Here is a 21,214-nt window from a genome sequence, read left to right on the forward strand (position 1 = left end):
GAGGAGGTTTGTGAGGTTTGCCAGATAGGAAAACAAGCTAGATAACAATTTCATGCAAAATCAACCTGGAGAGCTTCAGATAAGCTGCAACTAGTACACACTGATGTGTACGGCCCCATGAACACTCAATCATTGAATGGCAGCAGGTATTTCATTCTTTTCATTGATGATTTTACAAGATACTATTGGATATACTTCTTGAAGAACAAGTCAGAGGTAGCTTCTGTTTTTTTGAAGTTTAAAGCTGCAGTAGAGACTGAAATAGGTTGTAAGTTGAATACCTTTTGCGATGAAGCAAGCATTAAACACCAGCTCACTAATACTTACACACCTCAACAAAATAGTGTAAGTGAAAAGAAAAATAGAAGCTTGATGAATATGGCCAGATGTTTGCTATTCCAGAAGAATTTTCCCAAGACCATGTGGGCTGAAGCAGTTAATACTGCTGTTTATATTCAGAACAGGCTATCAACCAAGGCATTGGACCATAAGACTCCATTTGAAGCTTGGTTCGGGTTTAAGCCATCATTGGCTCATTTAAAGGTCTTTGGTTGCCTTTGTTACAACCATGTACCAGCTATGAAGAGGAACAAGTTGTCAAAAAGGGCCAAACCTAGTATTCTGGTAGGCTACAACTCAATCAAGCAAGGTTATAGGATCTTGGATCCTTCAACAAACAAAGTCCAAGTAAGCAGGGACGTGGTGTTTGATGAGAAGGCATACTGGAATTGGGAAAGAAATGAACCCCGGGATGTTTCTGAGGAACTCATAGTAGGCCAGATTGAACCTGATCAAGTTGGTCCAGAAATGACTATAGATGATGTGCTAGTCAGAGGGACCAGACCCTTAGCTAAAATTTATGAAAGAGCACAAGTTGCTATAATGGAGCCAACCAGTTTTGAAGAAGCTGAAGCTGATGAAAGATAGAAGCGAGCCATGATTGATGAAATTAAGGTGATTCAAAAGAATCAGACATGGGAGCTGACTAAAAGACCTACCAATAGAAAGACCATTGGTGTGAAATGGGTCTATCGAGCTAAACAAAATACTGATGGCAGTTTAAACAAGCTGAAAGCTAGACTTGTTGTCAAGGGGTTCAGTCAACAATATAGTTTGGACTACATGGAAACTTTTGCACCAGTAGCCAGGCTTGATACAATCAGATTGTTAGTTGCTTTGGTTTCACAAAAGCAATGGATCATACATCAACTAGATGTGAAATCAGCCTTTCTCAATGGACTCATTGAAGAAGAAATTTATGTAGAATAGACTGAAGGATTCAAAGTGTCTGGTGAAGAGCACAAAGTGTACAAACTGAAGAAAGCCTTGTATGGCTTGAAACAAGCTTCTAGAGCCTAGTACGCCAGAATTGACAGCTACTTGATCAGTTTGGGATTCAAAAAAAGCATCAGTGAACCAACACTGTATGTCAAGAAGGAACAGGCTGAAACACAGCTCATTGTGTCCCTTTATGTGGATGATCTCTTGGTGACAAGAGGAGATCAGATTATATTGGTTGATTTCAAGGCCAAAATGAAAGACATGTTTGAGATGTCTGACTTGGGGCAGATGACATATTTTCTTGGAATGGAGGTGCTGCAAACACAAAATGGAATCTTCTTGGGATAGAAGACATTTGCTGTAAAAATCTTAAGCAAATTCTCTATGGAGAATTGCAAGCCAACAGGCACACCTATGGCTGTTATAATGAAGCTGTCAAGCCAAGGGGACCATGAACAGGTTAGTGAATCTACCTATAGTAGTCTAGTTGGTTACTTATTGTACTTAATAGCTACTAGACCAGATATCATGTTTATTGTAAGTATACTATCGAGATTCATGCATTGCTGCAACACACAGCATTTTCAAGCAGCAAAAAGAGTGCTCAGGTACATCAAGGGTACTTTGAGCCATGGGATATAGTTTAGAAAAACTGAAAATTTAAAGCTGATAGGCTATACTGACAGTGACTAGGCTGGTTCAAAAGATGATCTGAAAAGCACTACTGGTTATGCATTCGCAATAGGCTCAGCAATGTTCTGCTGAAGTTCAAAGAAGCAATCGATAGTGGCTCAATCAACAGTAGAAGCTGAGTATGTTGCAGCTACAAGTACTGTTAATCAAGCCATTTGGCTGAGAAAAATCCTAGCTGATTTGAACCTACTTCAAAGAGAAACAACAGAGATCTATTGTGATAACATGTCTGCTGTTGCAATTGCAAAGAATCCTGTTTTCCATGGTAGAACAAAGCATTTCAGCATCAAGCTACATGTGGTAAGGGAAATGGAACAAGCTTGAGAGGTAGAGCTGATTCATTGCAATTCAGAAGAACAGGTTGCTGATATCTTTACAAAGGCTCTTGGTGTGTCAAGGTTCATTAAATTGAGGAAGCAGTTAGGAGTCAGCAGCATGGAGACCAAGGAGGAGTGTTAGAGAATGGCCCTCCATGCAGCTCATGCAACCAAAGAGAAGTTCATGCATGTAAGAATTCATGCACATAAGTCTTGCAGATGAAATATGAAGAAATAGCTGATGCAACATTACTGGATGTAATACATGTAACTGAGGATGTTAATGCTACTGTTTCATCTCAGTTTCATTTTGTTACTTTTTAACAATGTTTTGTAATTTAGTTTATTTTGAACTATGTTTGGATGACAATTGATGTAACTTGATGGTAAAATAGCTGATCACTAGCTTTGCTTAAGTGTGCGAGTCAAATTTATCTAGTTCCAATGAATCAAGTGGAGTTAGGTAATGTTTAGGTGATGTATTTGTTGTTTTTGACTAGTCATTGTCTGGTATATGTAATGGCTTCATGCCAAAGTTCATAGTAATGAAAATTCATCAGAATTTCATCCAAAAATACTCTCTCTTTTCTTGCCTTCAATTTCATTCTGTTTTTCAATCTCAAATCTCCTAACTTGAATTTTCAAGTTTTCTTCATTCTTCATCCGGATTCATTACATTGTTGTTTAAGTTCCAGACTAAAGTCAATACTTCCTCCAGATAAAGTGTCCCAAAACACCAACAGATTCAATTAACTTAAAATTTATTTTTTTTTAATTTTTTCAAATAGAATCGAGTTTTACTCACCCCTAATATCTCATCCCTCTAATGGGTAAGTATAAGAAATCTAACAAGAATTTACCACGAAGCCCCAGATAACTACCAGGCGCTACTCCATAGTAATTCAACACCTCATAGATAAACTCGTAAGGTGGCAGATGAACCTCCAAAGAAATAGAGGTAAATAAAACCATGGCTTCCCACCACCATGCTTTGGCCCACTCACAAGGCTCAGTTTGTTTTCTCCTTGGGGGATACTAAACTAGAACCCAATTATTCAGTTACAATCCCTTACATTTCAACAGACGTTGCATTTCGCTAACCCCGGTGGTACAGTTGGTCACGTCGCTGACGCAAGCGACTCTCATTGGCCTAGTACTTACACCTTTCTTCCAACCCTTATTGTCGTCACTACTATCGGCCTCCCCACCACGATTCTCCCTCACCATTTTAACAAATAGAAACGTTAAAAAGCTGCTATAAATTGATAGACTTACCAAAAGAGTTATCCTAGTACCAATCCAAACAAGCTTGAATTGAAAGGAAAAAGAAAAACATTTAAAACTCAGAAAGATTTCGAAAGTTAGAAAATTTTGAAGACAGTAAAATTTTAGTCTTCAAAATTTTCACTTCAAAATTATCCTAGTACCTCTTTTTCTCTCTCTCTTTCTTCTTCTTCTTCCATCCAACTCTATTACCACCATAATTTTATCACCCAACATAGCGATTCTCTGCCTTACCCTAAGTAAAGTGAACCGCCCAACACCACTGTCATCTCCACCTTATCTAATCCCTCTATCAACAGAGTTGAATATAATATTAGACATGAATAAGTGTATAATAATAATAATAATTTTATGCCTTTAAAAATTGAAAGCATAACATTATTTATTATTATGTTTAGAAAATTTAGTTTTTAAGATGATACTAATATTAGTTAATCTCATAGTTTATTAGTAAAATTCAAGACTACATAAAATCATCCAAAATTTAAAAAAAAAAAAAGAAATCAAATGCACGTTTTAAAATTCAATTCTCAAATGATTTGAATTAAGAAGTTGATAGAAATGATCTCTTTTTAAACCACCACTGCAATAGTGGGGCATCCATCTCTCTGCCGTATATTCGAAAAAGAGATGCCATGTTTAATTGAAAATTTCCTTATAAGTTAATAAAAATATGTCCCCTTTGGCCGTTTGTCAGCAAAAAGTAATTTTTTTTAAGAAAAAAAGGGGCTGAAATTCAGTCAAACGAGTCGACTCAAACCTCGACCAGAGTCTGCATTGAAGATTCTCTCGTGCGAACAAAATCTATTGTAGTTGTCTGTCAAGTACTTAAAATGCAATTAACATCACAACTGGGTTGGTCAGGTCGATGTCCGACCAGTTCAAGCAGGCCGAGTCAGACTCAGCTTCCTTTCTTTCAATCTTTCGTGCTAAACTCACCCATCCTTGTTAAAAAATGTATATTATAAAGAGAAAAGCATTTGCTGTCAGATGTAAACATATTCCACCCCTCCCCCCTTTTTTCCCAAAGGTAGGCCTCTTTTTTCTTGAAATTTAGAATGATGGTGATCTCGATTGTGGGGGGGTCAACATGTCTGTTAAAGCAAATGGGGTGAGATCAGATCAGAAAAAACAGCCCATTTTTGAGCAAACTTTGGGAGTTGGAACCTCAGTGGAAACACTTCATTAGGTTCCCTGCGATAACCATGATCAAACGTATACGAAATGTTGTACTATGTATTAACTCTTAGTAGGCAAACCAAAGCTGCTTCAGTGGATAATCAGGTCGGGGAATCTACCCGACAAGAAGTTGTTAATTTAGTGAAAATATACTGGTGATATATAAAGTATGGAAATGTTGTACCATGTATTAAAATAATGAAAAATATACAAGAAATGTAAAGCTTAGTAGTAAGTGCGAGGTGGGGCTGAAAGGCTCCAATGCCCCCCCTCCCCCCTCGTGCGAGCTATCAGCCATGGCGTTTCACTCCATTTGATGACCTCCAATCATAATCATTAATGGCATGGAGCCAAAACAGAAGCTGTTGGATAATACCATAATAGTGTAGTAAATATGTAATCATCTCGGTTTCTTTGGTTTTCCTTTTCGATTTTCTCTCACTTTTCTATTCATGTTGTTGCAGTAGTGCGATTGGGGTTGTCTTGTCAGTTCGAGGTGGAATAGGGGAAAAAGAATGTGGTGGGAGACAACATGCAACATTAGAACAGTGGACATATCATCTTTTTGGGCCCATTTGTGGGGCCATAACCATCCACATTGAACTATATTTATACCCACCACTTCATTCATCCAAATCACCCCATCCTCGACACTCCTTGGAAATCTTATTTGTAAAGTTGAGTTTTGTTTTAATCTCAAAAGGCTTTACATCAATGGCTGATGCTGGTGGTTCAGCCTCTAATACGAGGATGTGGTGTTCGGTTCCTGAAAGGCTCCAGCTGCATATGGCAATGTTGGCCTTGCAGTTTGGTTATGCAGGGTTCCATGTGGTTTCCAGAGCTGCTCTTAATATGGGCATTAGCAAACTTGTGTTCCCAGTTTATAGGAATATCATTGCCTTGCTTCTGCTTTTACCCTTTGCATATTTTCTTGAAAAGTAAATCATACAAACAAAGCATAACCCATAACTCTTCTCTTTAAACCCCCTAGATATGCTAAACCCTAACTTGTTTTTTTTTTTTAGGAAGGAGAGACCAGCCTTGACTATGAATTTTCTTCTACAGTTCTTCCTACTGGCTCTTGTTGGGTATGCATGATCATGTTCTAAAACTCTTAACATATAGAAGAAGAAATAAAAGTACAAGCTAACTAACCCTAGTTATTTTTACATGACAGAATCACAGCTAATCAAGGTTTCTACTTGTTGGGGTTAGATAACACATCACCAACCTTTGCATCAGCAATCCAAAACTCTGTCCCAGCCATCACCTTTCTCATGGCAGCCATACTAAGGTAAGCCTACATAAGTTATAAGTATAAACTATATATACACGACAGGGAGTGAGGGAAATGAAATGGAATCATGTGTTTAATTCCAGGATAGAGAAAGTGCGGCTAGACAGGAAAGATGGGATATCCAAGGTTATAGGAACAATATTATGTGTGGCTGGAGCATCAGTTATAACACTATACAAAGGTCCAACCATCTACAGCCCAGTTCCACCACTGAATAGACCCACACCAACGTTTGTTTCGTTGGGGGATGCAAATGGGAAGAGCTGGACCCTTGGTTGTCTCTATCTAATCGGCCATTGCTTATCCTGGTCCGGTTGGCTGGTGTTGCAGGCACCCGTGTTGAAGAAGTACCCTGCTAGACTCTCTGTTACTTCCTATACATGTTTCTTTGGTCTTATTCAGTTCCTCATCATTGCGCTAGTTTTTGAGAGAGACTCTCAAGCTTGGATGTTCCACTCCGGCGGTGAACTATTCACTATTCTCTACGCGGTCAGTATTCACTATTTAAGGTTAATGAAAACAGACGGAAGATATAAATGTGGGTGTAAAACATGCAGGGAGTGGTGGCATCAGGGATTGCATTCGCAGTACAGATATGGTGTATAGACAGAGGGGGCCCTGTTTTCGTTGCTGTTTATCAACCTGTTCAGACACTTGTTGTCGCTATTATGGCTTCCATTGCTTTAGGGGAAGAGTTCTATCTGGGAGGGTAAGTGGCTAAGTGAGTCTTTCATTCTCAAAACATTTTTAATCATCACATGTTATTTTGGTGTTATATGTTAACATTTTGAGAGGACTGTGCAGAATCATTGGGGCAGTGTTGATTATAGTAGGACTATATCTAGTACTATGGGGGAAAAGCGAAGAGAGGAAGTTTGCAGCCAAAGAAAAAATTGCGATTGAATCGACGAAAATTGCGATTGAATCGACGGCAGAGCACAGCAACAACAGCAGAACATCCGGCCATGTTAAGCCATCCCTTACTCAGCCATTACTCCATCACTCCACCGAAAATGTGTAACTCCAAAAGCCCTTTTAACTTTTTAACAACAAATGGGCCAGGCACTACCATTATATCACCAAGTTTGTGTGTTTATGAATGTGTTTCTTTTTAGTTAATGGCTGCTTTTTTTCTCCAAGTAGTAGAGAGGGCTTAAAGGAGAAGCTTTTCTGAAGTGATGATGATGATCCCATATGCTTTTTTGTATGTCGATTTCTTGGTTTGATTTTGAGATTTTCCTTCTTTTAAATGCAAATTTATGGAGTTAATGGTGAAAATCATTATGATGTATGATGGCAAAAGACATGCTCTCTTTTTTCCTTTTTCTTTTTTTCTCAATTATATGCCATCCTTATCATTTCTTATTTTAACTGAAGAATTCTCCATGAACAAGAAGGATCATTAAATTTATCTCATTCTGACATTTCCAACAAATTATTAAAAATATAATAGTTAGCAAAAATACCCTACTTTTAAATTATAATTAATATTATAAATAAATAAAATTCATATTTTAAATATCTTTAAATACAAAAATATTATAAATTCAACATCAAACACATCTTATTAGAATTCATATTAAAATATAAAATTTTTACCACTCCATTTATATCCATTACTGAATAAATGTTAAAAGAATTCAATATTTTTCTTTAACCAAGTCGTGGGTCAAATCTAATCATATATAAAACTCTTAATTTAATTAGTCTCACAAGTTAATCGGATCAATTCAATTAAGAAAAGTTTAAAATCACTTTTTTTTACAAATAAAAAATATTATTACTCGAATATTAATATCTTTATATAAAATCTTTAAAACAATGTACTTAAAAAAATTTGAACCGTAAAAAAAAACCTCCATTATAACTCAAAAAATTGTTCTTAATTGTAGAAAAGAAAATTCACGCTCGTATAATATATATATAAACTCCTTGAGTTTATTTATTTGTTAAATTTTAAATAAAAAATTATTATATCCTTATATTTATCCCTATTCATTTTCTTGAATTTTAATTATAATATCACGAGATAATTCTAACTTGTGCAAAATAAATTTTACAGAATGAATATGAATTATTTTATTAGATCATTTAATATTTCAAATGTCACAATTCGATCTCAACATAATTTGAAATTGTTCTCTTTGTTATCCACGAGTCATTCAAAGTTTTGTCACGATTCAACTTGCCCTATCAAACTATGTTATGAGATCATGAAATAGAATTATCTTCTTTAAGTATATAGGGATTCAACCCGGCCTATAGAACTATGTTGAGAGATTATGATATGAATTTTTTTTTTAAAGTATATAGAGGTCCCTCAAAGTTGTATTCTAGGATCTTCATTCAAATATGCGGAAGTATATTTGAGGATAACAAAATTTAAGATATTTGTGAGTGCCCAAAGAACACAATTTCAGATTATACATTTACGATGTTGTCCAACAAGCTAGGTAGAACTAGGCTTAGCGGTAACACATAAAATAAAACAAATTAATTATTTTAAAACTATTTTTAATTGTCATAAAATTAAATTATATTTTAATTAAAATGTAAATATTTTAAACTTATATATAATTCAATCACATATACATTTTGACATCAATTAGTTAAATTATTTTTATTTAAAATAATGCGTTTCACTAATAAAGAACCGATTAAAATAAAAAAGTAAAAAACAATAAAAAAGGAAAAACAACAAGATTATTATTATCAATAAAATATTATTGAAAATAAATTTATATGGGAAGGATTCACTTACAATACTGTAGAACATAAGTGATTTTACACCATTTTGTAACTTTTTATATGACTAATATTTTAATAATTCAACCGTTTAATTTCTCAAATCTATTTGTATTCTTCATGCATGTAAATTGTTGAATCGATTTAATATCTCTATCATATCGATATAAAATATTATCTATATATATATATAATGGTTGATTTTTTTTACATAAAACAAATAATTAAAAAGATTTAAATTTTACTAAATTTAACATTCATTACATACATGAAGAGCGTATAAAATATGACAATTAAATTGTTAAAATATTAATCATCTAAAAAATTAAGAAATAATGTAAAACAATTTAAATTTTAAGTCGATATAAATGTATCCCTCTTCAATTTGTATTTATTAATTTGAGAAACACATTCTATTTCTTTAGAAATACAACTAATGTTAGAATTTTATTAACTAAACTATTCAAAATTTGCTTTAATGAAAAAAAAAGAAAAATAAAAGAGAAACCGAAAAAAAAATGAAATTGTCATAAATGAAACTTCACTAAAATAAAAGTGCATATATTACTTTGGAAATGTATTATATTCAATTATAATTCCATTAGAATATCATTTAATTATAGTGCAATATGATACTAATTAAAATAATTTTAAAACTAATTATTTTTAAAATAATTAATAAAAAGGTTATTTATCTTTTTATTTATTCAGTAAACAAACTCAGTTACTTTTCGGTGTAGTATTTTCTACCAAAGGGAAAACATATTAATGAGGATGAACTTTTATAATATATCATTTTATACTTTAAATTTAATATTTTTTAATATAATATTTTTATTTTTTTCATTATGATATTTATATTTGTCAAAAGTTATTTATTTTGTTTAAAATTGATTTGATAAAAATTAATTGCTAATACAATTAGGTTTAAATTTTTCATGAGTAAATTTAGAGTTAATTGTGAATTTACTTATTTTTGAATTTGATTTGTTAAATACAAATAGATAGATGTGATTTAACTCAAGTTTTAAAATTGATTTGATGAAAATTCAATATTAACAATTAACTTTTATGAATTAACTCTAAAATTTAAATTAAACATTAAAAAATTAACATTATTAATTTTAAGTACCAAAACATAACTTTTGTCAAATACAAATATGATAGTAGACCAAAAATAACATATTATACATAAAAATATCATTTTTAAGCACCAAATTATGCATTTAATAAATAAAGTGGAGTAAAAAAACAAAAAAAAACCTCCGAAGATTAATGCTTCATTAGTTAACGAAAATGCTTACAAACTGTTAATTTAAAACTAAATAGTTAACGAAAATGCTTACAAATATCTAAACCTTAATCATTCTGACAATAACAAGACAATCTTTAAGATTATTACATTAAACAGCATTTTCACCAATGACATGAAAGATAATAAATATATATATGTATGTTTCTTGCATTTAGTACAATAATATTTTGACTAATCCATCTACCCAGTAAAATCCCTATTTGATCAGTCTTTTGTTATGGAAATGAAATTTACTAGTTATATTAAAAGACATTACCACTAAATATAACACAAGTATTTTTATTATCAAAATATAAGATATTTCCTAAAATGATTTGCTAGTTATGTAATATTAACACTCAGATACAAATTGAACTAAAGTCAAAATAAAAAAGTTAAGAACTTTTTTTAACTTTAAAAAGGCGCCCACTGCAAACCCCCCCCCCCCTTGCAAAATCCAGAGCTTTAAAAGGCCATTCATGAAAAGAGGCAATCAGGCAAACTTCAGAAAGAGATGAACATTTTGATGCACCCCCAAAGGGCCACCCTCAAAAACACCTTTACAGAGAGACGCAGGCAACGACTATATCGTCAACCACGATGAGACCTTATAGTGACACCACATTCAGCAACAACGTTTATAAGCACCCTCAACTATTCTTTGCAGAAATTCTTTTACTGTTCAGCTTTTTAGGAAGTCCTTCAACGAAAACGGCGGTGGCCCATCCTAGAAAAATCAATGCAGTTTAATGTTACGTTGGACCAGGTATTCATGACAGAAAGTTTGATGGATTACCTTTGCATGCTCTTGGTTTAAGCATTGTCTAACTACTGTTGTTTGTTGTATCAGCCTTTCCATTGCCGTGTAGGTTGGATGGTTTCCATGAGCTGACATTATTCCACCCAATGTAATTGTACGTATTAAAAAGAAAGATCAAACAGTGACATTAAACAGCAGAAAGCCATAGGAAGATTCTATTAAAACATTCTAAATGGTAATTTGTTGCAAGTAGTAGTAGCTACAAGAATTAAATATACCAAGAATTGCTCGATTTAAGCTCTCTGCAACATGCTGCCGGTACTCCAAGCTAAGCAGGTGAAACATGGGAGATTTCTCAGGTTCCTCATATGCAAGCAGAGCCATAAAATCCTGCAGTAACAGCATATCTATAAATATCCGAGACATAGATTAGAAGCGTGAAAACTTGCTAAGCTTACATACTTCAAGCTTTTCAACATATTTTTGCTCCTTCCCGAATGGGGTCAACTTCATCTGTGCAAATTCCAGAGCTTCTGTGCTGCAATAGAAGTGAATTTTTTTAAGTACGAATATGTGTTATTCATAATTCAAGAGATATCTTATCCTCGTCTCACCATTTCCTAGAGCATACAAGCTCAACGAAATGAAGGCTTAGAAGATCAAAATGCAGGTCCTTATTTTTCTCTAGTAAGTTAGTTGCCAGCTGTTCAGTCAATTCAATTGCCTTAAGTGCATTACCCTCTAAAGCAAATTGATAAATTCCTGCACAAAATTCCAACAAATTCGTCAGCATTTCGTTAAGACTAAAAAAGAGAGGTGACAGCAAACTACCGTAGAGAAGATGCAATTCGTGGTATAAGATCACTGCTAAGTACACAACTTAGCTGGCAAGATTTATACTTGCTTCCTTTTCAGTTCCATCACAATATTTCAAAATTTTTGCATTAGCATCAAGCATGCAGAAGTAAGCTCTCAGTGAGTGTTGGCAGAAATTTAGAAAGCTAGGCTAGATCATCTGTTAGCTATATTTTAGCTTCAATAATCCTATAGCTTTTCCGGACACATGGCCACATACATGTTAGCTATGTTGCTCCGTCTTTTCATTTTCCTAGAACCTTCCAAATATATGGAAAAATTTTAGTGGAAAAAAATACATATACCCATGTTGGACACATTTTCATGTCTAATACACACTCGAGTCTGAGAAACATAGCATGCTAGTGCACTTTTGCAACTTTCAGTAAAGAATGCAGAAGATAGACCCTATCATTAGAGAACCTTGCATGTTTGATAATTAACACATGCCATGGTTGCACAAATGTGGTCCAGCATCATAATCCTGTGTTATCTTATATCTTATACATAAAATTTATCAAGTGATGAAAAACTTCACCTACTTTTTCTTTTTTCCATGTCCTCAAGATAATCAGAAGGCTGCTTCATCCCAGTACAAGCAATAAACGATTCCACGGTTTCTTTAAAGCAATTGTGCACAAGATATGACATGATGATGTTGTGGACGTCATTATCATTGACTGCCTGTAAAAGATAAATGGTGATGGATGCCCATGTAAGAGGATAAGGCTATAAGATGGACATAACTATAATGTAGATTAATCAATAATGACTTTCTGGTGCTTCATCATCAAAACAAGATAAGGAAAAGGAGTCCATAAGAATATGTACTATAATATAGATTGAAAAAATAAATAAATTACAAAACAAATTAGACAGTTCATCAAAAATGATTGAAGATGTGGAATGCTATTTTAAGTTGTGACGCCATAAACTAAAGGCTAGCACATGACAGCATCACCATATACATTGACGGTATAGTAATTGCAGTAGCAAATAGGTGAAACAATTCCATGTAGCACCCAAAATCACGCAACAAGGTTAACACTTAGATGCACGCTAGACCAAACAACCCCAAACAATCTGCAACCAAGACCTACAATCATATACGCAAACTAACTTTCCAAATTATTAATCAAGACTTGAACTTGTGGAAGAAGACTAATTAATGAAAGGGTAGATCCATAGAATCAAGGTTTTACATGCTATCCAATTTTCTCGTCAATCATAACAGCATAATACCGAGAAGCATTACATATTGGTTCTATTGCGAAACCAAGCACGCATATATAATATAATTATAACCCACAATTAATTCAGAATCCAGTAACACAAAATTGTTCTTGGAATTAGTTTAGACTCAAATAGAGTTAAAATTCAAACCCTAACGGACCTTCATAACTTAAAAAAAAAGAAAACATGTTTATGATAAATCCATACGAACCCAGTAAACTTAGAACAAAAGATAAAACAGCATAATTGAACAATGCCCTAATTTCTTATAACCCAATAAAAAGAAAAGATACCCAAACAAATTGAAAGCGTAGAACTATATTAGCATTGGAGAAAAAACCCAAAATTGAGAAGTGAAAGAGAATGGGAGAAAAGATTAAAAACTTACAATTTGTTCGTATAGACGAGGATCAACGTCCATGATGGGGGCAGATTATGGGAAGTGAAGCTTTGGGGACTTTGGTGTTTGTAAATAAATAAAATAAAATAGAAAAAGGGGTGGATAGGCGTCTTGGTGGATATATATATATATAGATATAGATATCGAAGTGCGCAGAAAGAAGGCGATCGTCGCAGGCTCTATGTTTTAATAGTGTTTTTACTTGAAAAGGAGACGCTTTGAAGTACAATCGGATAGAAGTGGTATTGTTTTGCATTTGAGTACACGTGCCTTTTCCAGACTCCCACTCTTCACTTTTATTATCGGTATGTTAAAATATTTACCAATTATAAAAATAAATATATCAACTTTTTGTTAATTTAAAATAAGGTTTTAAACTTAATGGGTGACATTAATATTATGCCTTATATTTTGAAAATGCGAGATTGAATGTTACAAAACAATCCTAAATGGAATTTAAATTTGTACTTCAACTTAATACCATTATTCGATGGAATCTTTATCTTCTATCCAAATCAGCTTCATTTTTAATTAATAAGTTTAATAAAAATCAATGTCAATTTTTTTTTCAAATTTAAATCAATTAATACAAATAAAAGACAAAAATACAATAGTTCATTTAACAAAAAAAACTAGTTCAAAGACTTTTAATAGCTTAACCTAAGAAAACAGCTCAAAATTACTTTACTTAATATTAATTATTATTTAGTCATTTTTATAATAATAATAAAAGTATAAACAACATTAAAATTAATCATAGTAAAATTTAATATTTTTTTCCTTAGGAAGATCAAAGGTTTATCCGTATTTGAACATTAACAAGCACCTGATGTTAACAAAAAGTGATTAGAAAAAAAAATGATTATCCAAATTTTAACACTGCAAGTAATTTACCAAATAAAACCTCAACAAGGATGAAACTTCAGTGGATGACATTTGAGCTGATTGATTCTCTTTTTCTCGAATAAAAACCAATAGTATTCATAAATTACTTATTTGGTGCCATTACTTAAATGGCCTAAATTAAGTCTGCATTTCTTTTAATCATGTTCTGGTTTCAAATAGATACACTTTAGCTTTTCACAGTTCCTAAATGAGTATAAAAATTATCAAATCAAATTTAAACTAGAGGTTGATGGAATTCTTCAAGTTAAGGATTGACATTCAAATTTCCAACTGATGTGGAACAAAAACCTTTTACAGTGCTGAAAGAATTTGGGAGCTGGGTTTTAGACAGTTCCCCCACAAAGAAACCCATGTTCTCATTTCTTGTCTAGATGTACCCACAGTTCTAGTCAACTCCAATTCAATAAGCCATCAGCTCTCTTACTATATACTGAATTTTGGATCCATTTATCGGATAAGATCCAAATACCAAATCATCATTTCTTCTTTTTAACCTGTTTGACAGTAATACTGAGAGCCTACTTAACTTCTTATGGCATTTATAAAGCATTGCCGGAACAGATGAATTGCAGTTTTTGCAGATAATTGCAAGTTGTCAAACCTGGTATGACCTTTATGCCATGTCAAGTTTTTCTTTCCTTGGAAAACCCTATGCAAGAAAACACCCACAAATCCTTTTTTCTTTCTTCTATGCCCTACCACACAGTCCAACCATTCTTCAAACCAACAGAAATTTGCATCACTAGTTGAAAAACTTTATATAAGGTTTTGAGTTTAAATTTTTGGTTTGAACAAGTTTAGTTCCGCCCCATCCTAATGAATCCATAGGGTAAAGGAATAGCCAAACCTCAAATCATTTATCTGCTAGTGTTTAACATCAGCATCGAGACAAGCACAGTTTAAGAGTAACTAACCAGTAATCCAACAGCTATGCTGACAAAGGCCGTGTGATATGCTCAGCTCATAGCTTCATTTGTCCTGAAGATCCCGTGAAATTATCATACGATTTAGAAAGCAGATAACAAATTCAATGCTATAAGTACGTGAAAGATTCATGACCATTCCAAAAGACATAGGTGTCTACGACATCCAAAGCCCCATCTTTATTCTTTAGCCTTCTTTATACAATCCTGCAACATCTAAAACAGACCAACAAACCCAGTTCTCGGTTATATTTTGAAGGGGAAAATGAACAGAAAATTGTGAAAAAGAATCACCTCAGTGGTGCTTCTGGGCTAATTAATGGAGTTGGAGTCTCGGAGATAGGAATTCTCCATTGACCAGAAATGAATCAGCTTAGTTTCTACGGCTAACAATGCTGCGAACAACAAAATCAACAGCTTGAAAACTGAGATAGTTTCTACGGCCCTTTGACAACAATGCTCAATCCAGGAAAAAGAAATGATTGAATTACAAAGCCCTTTACAAAATTCTGCTCGAAAAACTAACTACTACCCCTATTCAAGGAAACTAAACCTCATCGGCCATCAATACAGTCTAAGTATCCAAAAAGTAGCAGTAACATAAAGAATAAACCATATCCCAAAAACTATCTTCTGTGCAAATTAACCCTGTTAGTATAAACAATTCATTCAAGATTCTAACAACGACTAGTGAGAAACAAGCAAAATTTCATATAAAAATGATGCCTTCGTGTACAAAAAATTACACACAACAACATATTCACCAAAATTTAAACAAAGTTTGCTTTAAAATTTACTCAATTCTCTCGTCATGAAGAGGGAAACACGTCTTTCACAGCCGATGCTGCAGACAATTCGGCGCCCCTTTGAATGTACTCCCTACAAAGAATGAAAACGGAGTCGGAAATAGGTTCCTCCTCAAATCCTGCGCTTCCTTTAGCGGTTTTCCATTGAGACGATTCGATAACCGAATCACGTCTTTCGTGCAACTCTCCACTTCATCGGCTATTCCTTCTAAATCCTCGTCGCTGGAGGGAGTCTTCGAGCCAGTTGACTTCCGCGACAAGATATGGTTTCCTACGTAGGATGTTGGTGACGCGGAACCGTTCTTGGCCTTCACTGTTAGACATTATAACAGATACGTGAAAAATATCTATCTTCATTCAATTCTTTCTTTAGTCGTTTACATGCTATTTAATACACAGAGATAGCTGCTAACTAACCTTAACAGCTAACACCAAACTAACTACTTTTTAACTAACTTTAGTGTTACAAGTGATACTCATAACATTCACAAATGAGAAAGAAGCGGTCGTCGACGAGGCGTTCGTGCTTGAAAATCTCTCCGACGAAGCCGACGTCAAAGGTGCCACCGACGGGATCAGAGTAAATAACGCCAAAGGGGAGGTCGGTGTGGAGGAGCGTGTGCATCATAATGCGGTAACGGAACTCGAAGATCTGGAGGGGGAGAACAGCGCCGGGGAAGAGAACTAAGGGGAGAGGAAATAGAGGGATCTGTACGGATTCATCTGATTGGGGAGGATACGGGTGGCGTTTCTCCGGGAAAGAGGAAGCGAAGCATCGGAGGGAGCCGAGCCTATGGAACCTGGGGGATTGGAAGAGCGAAGAAGAGTTGGAAAATGGCTTGAAATTAGGGTTTAAAAGATAAGGACCGACAGCGTTGGGGCTTATCGAAGGTTGGTGAGTGAGCGAAGAAGAAGATGAATGGGATGGGATTAGCCGAGGGAGGGCCATTCACCAGAGATCAGAAGCTGTTCGAAGTATTGCGTACATGAAGATAAATAAATAACAATATTCTGAAAAATAGTACTACTCGCTAGTTAGAATTTTGAGAACAGATAAAAATTGATTTTTTTAATGATAAAAATAATTTAATTTAAATACAAAGTATATTATACGTTAAAATGGGCCGAATTTGAAAAAAGAAATTGGCCCTTTAAAAATATTTAAGGTTTTAGGTAGAGAATATTTAGAGAAATATATTAATTTTGGGAAGAAAAATAGAAAACGCATTTTTGTAAAGTTTGTTTTTTAATTTTTTGACACATTAAATTTTTTTAGTTAAATAGTTAAATATTAATAGTTTTGTCATTAAATATCGGATTTGGTTCCTCATTTGTTCTTTTTTTTTATTTCATGCTCTTGTTGTTTCAAGTTTTATTTTTTATTTTTAATTATAAAAATAATTATTTGATCTTTGCATAAAAGAGTTATTATTTAAAAAGACAATTAAACAACTGAAAATTAATATAATTATTAATTAAAAATAAAAAAATTAAAACAACATGAAATAAAAAATAAAATATGCTCAAAAGAGGAATTGAACTTAGGATTCAAAGATAAAATCACTATTAATTAACCATTTAACCAAATGAGCTAATTTATTAAAAATAGAAATTAAAAATAAAAGAAAAGCTTGAAAGAAATGAAATAAAAATAGAAATGTGAGTAGGAGAGAAATTAAACCTAAGATTTGAAGACAAACCCACTAACTTTTAACTATTTGACCAAAAGAGTTAATATGTCAAAAAGTTAGATAGTTAAATGTAAGTGATTTTAGTCTTTTGAGTCTCAGCTTCAATTTCTCTCCTACTCATATTTATATTTTTATTTCATGTTGTTTCAATTTTTTTATTTTTAATTAATGTTTTTAATTAATAAATATATTTGTTTTCAAGTTTTTTTTATTTTTAATTAATCACTCTTTTATTTATAAAATAAAATAATTATTGTCAATTATATAATAAAAATTATATTTACTAAAAATAATGATATTTGGTAATAATTATGTGATTTTATAAAAAAGTTATTAATTAAAAAGATAAATTGAAAATAAAAAACTTGAAAATAATATCTTTATTAATTAACAAAAAAGAGCTTGAAACAACATGAAATAAAAAAATATCAATGCGCTTAGAAGAGAAAGCGAACATGAGACTCAATGATAAAAACACTATTAATTAACTATTTAACCAAATGAGGTAATATGTTAAAAATAATAATTAAAAAAAAGTAAAACTTGAAACAACATGAAATAAAAATACAAAAATAAGAAGGAAAGGAATCAAACTCAAGACTCAAAGACAAAACCACCAACATTTAATCAAGTAACCAAAAGAGCTGATGTGCTAAAAAGTTAAAAAGCATGCATTGTATGACATGTTTTATGTTTCTCTCTCCAAAATCGATCTATTTCCTTAAGTATCCTAGAAAGTGGCCCAAAACCGTAAATATATTTTTTTAAATCATCATTTTTTTTTCAATTTTTTTTGAATCAAAAGTTGAATCTTTTATTCCAATAAAAGAGAAACCTTAATAACAACCAGAGAAAACCAAACACAAAACGGGCCAACAAAGTCCAGACCCAAGCAGAAAAGAGAAAAAAAAAAAACAAGATCCAACAAGGTAAAGGTGACGGACTCTAGAAGGATCTAAAACCTCCAGCTGTTAAACATATTACCCGACCCTCAAAAGTAACAAAATCCATTCTAGAAAAACCACTCATAAAAATAAGCATTAATGAAAGACAGTTCCAAAGAAAACAGTAGCAGCGCATCATTTCTCCACAAACTTCTCACTCTGTACAGCACACCTTCCTTAGCAACGTTCAGCGATTCAACTCCTCAGAAATTCCATCGATCGACGATCTTCTATCAAGGCTTCTTCCATTTTGGCAATGGTCGAAACATGCAGATAAGTAGTTTCCCCCTTTGTAAACCCTCTTTTGCAATGAGATGAACCACTTTGTTCTCCTCTTTGAAGACAAATATGAAATCACAAGTTTCAAAACTAGTACTCAAAATTTTTACATCTCGTATAAAAGCACCGATTTTTTATAAGTCATCACCCTCCTTTTGCAATTTCCTAATCATTGTTCGAGGGTCCCCTTCAATCTCAACCTTCAGCAATCCTAGATGTCGGCCAAGACGAATCGCCTGCATATACGCCATCGCTTCAGCAGCAAAAACCGATGGTATGTTCTCATGAAACACCATTTTGGAGCTAATCACTTCAGACCTTGCATTTCTAACAACAAAACCCGAGCGTGATACTTTCAGATCCTCTTTGAAAGCTGCGTCAAAATTGATCTTGAGCCACGGATCAACCGGAGCCGTCCATCTACTCAAAGGAAACCGGTTAATCAGTGAGCAGGTACGCAGCCTCTCAAATTCCTTGATATAGTTTCTCACAAATTCAGCCACTTGAGATCCTGTCTTAATTTCCCTGTAATAGCCCAAATTTGGGTCTAGTTGGAACAGAGGTTTCGGGACCACAAAATTCGAGATATAAATAATTATTTTATGATTATTTTGAGTTCTATGATATGATTGCATGATTGTGTGAAAATTTCGTGAAGAAATTCTATGCATAAAGTGCTCAATTTGAAGTTAGGGACTAAATTGAATAAGTTGCAAAACTTGCATTCTAGAAGTTTCTAGTATGAAATTGCTTTGAAATATTAATTAGGAGGTCTTAAATAGAAATTTGACCAATTTCTAAGTGATGGACAAAAATTGGACATGGATGGAATTTTTGAAAGTTTAGTAAGGAAGGGCATTTTGGTCATTTGGTAATTAAAAGAAATAAAAAGGGAAAATAAAGCCAAAATTGACTCATCTTTCTCATGGAGGCCGAAATTAGCATGGGGGAAGCCATGACTAGGGTTTTCAAGCTTTCCAAGCTCAATAGTAAGTCCATTCTAACCCCGTTTTTCAAGTTCTTTACGTTTTTGGAATCCCGGTAATTTGATTAAGCTTATTCTAGCAATAATTTAAGCTAGGGTTCATATTTGGAAAAATACCTATAGGTGAAATGTGTTTATTTTTCTGTTTTATAATAGAATATGAGGTTTTAAATTATGTTAAACAACTTGTGCTACTCAGTTTTGAGTGAAAACGAGTAAAAGGGCTTAATCGGTAAAAATACCTAATAGTCATAAGTATATGTTAGAGTGAGAATTTGATGTTGCCATAGAAGGGAAAAGTGATAAGCATGTCATAAAACATAAGAATAAGGGATGAAGTTTAATTCCCGAGCCTAAGGGCAAAAGTGTAAATATGTAAAAGTTTAGGGGCAAAATTGTAATTTTGCAAAAGTTTGAGTTAAGGACTGTTTTGAATATTAAATTAATTAAAAAAAGTAAAATATGATATTTTAGATCCCGAAAAACGAGATTTGAACCTAGAATGAGAGAAAAATCGAAAATTAGAAAAGTTGGTAAAATGGCCGTTTTAGTATCGAGGTAAGTTCATATATATAATAAGCATTAATTTATGCATGTTTCAATGTAAAATTGATATATTTACTATGATTTCCGAGGTATTGTAAGTATGTAAGTTGTTATGATAATAATACAGCAATAATGCTGCAATTTATATTTGAAAGTTAAATTTAGTGAATTAATTGAATTATGTTAAATTAAATGATTATGGTGCCAAGTTTATGAATTGATTTAAAAATATGTCTATGGTACATGAAGTGCATTGAATTATCATACATAAATGTGATTTCTATGATTATGGATATTATGGGAAATTGTAAGTTCATATGATTTTTAATAAGGCAATATATAATTTAATGTTATTGCCTTGATATTAAATGAGATGTAAGTTTATATGTAAGTAATACATCAATATTACTTGTATTATGATATTTTATAATAATATTGGAAATATGTTTGTGGATAATTACTTGACTGGTGAAATTGTTGGAAAAGAGAGAGAAATTCCGGTTGAACCTTCGGAAAGATTGGATGATATAGATAGTATGTAGCTAGGTCACATGTATGGTGCTAAGTGCACATCATGTGTACAAGAGAGCTACAAGACATTATGATGTAGCTAAGTCGCATGGGTGATCTATGTGTACACCATGTAGACAAGAGAGCTACGGGATATATGTAGCTAGGTTGCATGTGTAGTACTAAGTGCAGGCTACTATGCATACCCGATAACTTCGATCACGTGTGTAGTACTAAGTGCAGGCTACTACGTGTACCGGATAATTGGTCGCATGTGTAGTACTAA

At 33.2% G+C, this 21,214-nt stretch overlaps 3 protein-coding genes across 5 annotated transcripts; 1 reads left to right on the forward strand and 2 right to left on the reverse strand.

Annotated features, from left to right (window-relative positions):
- The first annotated feature begins 5,379 nt into the window (after positions 1–5,379).
- On the forward strand, positions 5,380–7,329 carry LOC121219600 (protein WALLS ARE THIN 1). Its single transcript, XM_041098064.1, has 6 exons — positions 5,380–5,692; positions 5,780–5,842; positions 5,932–6,048; positions 6,135–6,540; positions 6,609–6,760; positions 6,856–7,329. The coding sequence occupies exons 1-6, from the start codon at positions 5,469–5,471 to the stop codon at positions 7,070–7,072; spliced, it is 1,179 nt and encodes a 392-aa protein (XP_040953998.1). The 5' UTR covers positions 5,380–5,468; the 3' UTR covers positions 7,073–7,329.
- A 3,041-nt stretch (positions 7,330–10,370) lies between these two features.
- LOC107943868 (glucose-induced degradation protein 8 homolog) lies at positions 10,371–17,035 on the reverse strand. Of its 3 annotated transcripts, XM_041098103.1 has the most exons (11): positions 16,391–16,981; positions 15,965–16,286; positions 15,462–15,562; positions 15,304–15,383; positions 13,327–15,222; positions 12,248–12,389; positions 11,465–11,612; positions 11,313–11,388; positions 11,129–11,240; positions 10,887–10,978; positions 10,371–10,817 (listed from the first exon to the last, which is right to left on the reverse strand). In XM_041098103.1, exons 5-11 carry the CDS (start codon positions 13,357–13,359, stop codon positions 10,773–10,775), a joined length of 648 nt encoding a protein of 215 aa, XP_040954037.1. In that variant the 5' UTR covers positions 13,360–15,222; positions 15,304–15,383; positions 15,462–15,562; positions 15,965–16,286; positions 16,391–16,981; the 3' UTR covers positions 10,371–10,772. The 3 variants fall into 3 exon arrangements, with proteins under 3 accessions (XP_040954037.1, XP_040954036.1, XP_040954023.1); XM_041098102.1 differs by having other exon boundaries at positions 15,965–17,035; XM_041098089.1 differs by having other exon boundaries at positions 13,327–15,383; positions 16,391–16,996.
- LOC121211246 (uncharacterized) lies at positions 16,000–16,922 on the reverse strand. The gene is made up of 2 exons (XM_041083833.1): positions 16,457–16,922; positions 16,000–16,286 (listed from the first exon to the last, which is right to left on the reverse strand). The coding sequence occupies exons 1-2, from the start codon at positions 16,920–16,922 to the stop codon at positions 16,000–16,002; spliced, it is 753 nt and encodes a 250-aa protein (XP_040939767.1).
- Positions 17,036–21,214: the final 4,179 nt, after the last annotated feature.

This window comes from Gossypium hirsutum, chromosome A01 (genome assembly GCF_007990345.1).
Source record: "Gossypium hirsutum isolate 1008001.06 chromosome A01, Gossypium_hirsutum_v2.1, whole genome shotgun sequence".
In the NCBI taxonomy this organism is placed as follows: Eukaryota; Viridiplantae; Streptophyta; class Magnoliopsida; order Malvales; family Malvaceae; genus Gossypium; species Gossypium hirsutum.

Bases quoted from the DNA above. Each gene is read 5' to 3' on its own strand.
- LOC121219600 (XM_041098064.1), top strand. From the start codon at position 5,469: ATGGCTGATGCTGGTGGTTCAGCCTCTAATACGAGGATGTGGTGTTCG. The intron at 5,843-5,931 runs GTATGCATGATC...TTTACATGACAG, and splicing joins TTCCTACTGGCTCTTGTTGG to AATCACAGCTAATCAAGGTT. The intron at 6,049-6,134 runs GTAAGCCTACAT...GTTTAATTCCAG, and splicing joins CTCATGGCAGCCATACTAAG to GATAGAGAAAGTGCGGCTAG.
- LOC121211246 (XM_041083833.1), bottom strand. From the start codon at position 16,922: ATGGCCCTCCCTCGGCTAATCCCATCCCATTCATCTTCTTCTTCGCTC. The intron at 16,287-16,456 runs GTTATGAGTATC...AATGTCTAACAG, and splicing joins CTTCTTTCTCATTTGTGAAT to TGAAGGCCAAGAACGGTTCC.
- LOC107943868 (XM_041098102.1), bottom strand. From the start codon at position 13,359: ATGGACGTTGATCCTCGTCTATACGAACAAATT. The intron at 12,390-13,326 runs GTAAGTTTTTAA...TATCTTTTACAG, and splicing joins CTCGTCTATACGAACAAATT to GCAGTCAATGATAATGACGT. The intron at 10,979-11,128 runs GTATATTTAATT...GAATAATGTCAG, and splicing joins CTTAAATCGAGCAATTCTTG to CTCATGGAAACCATCCAACC.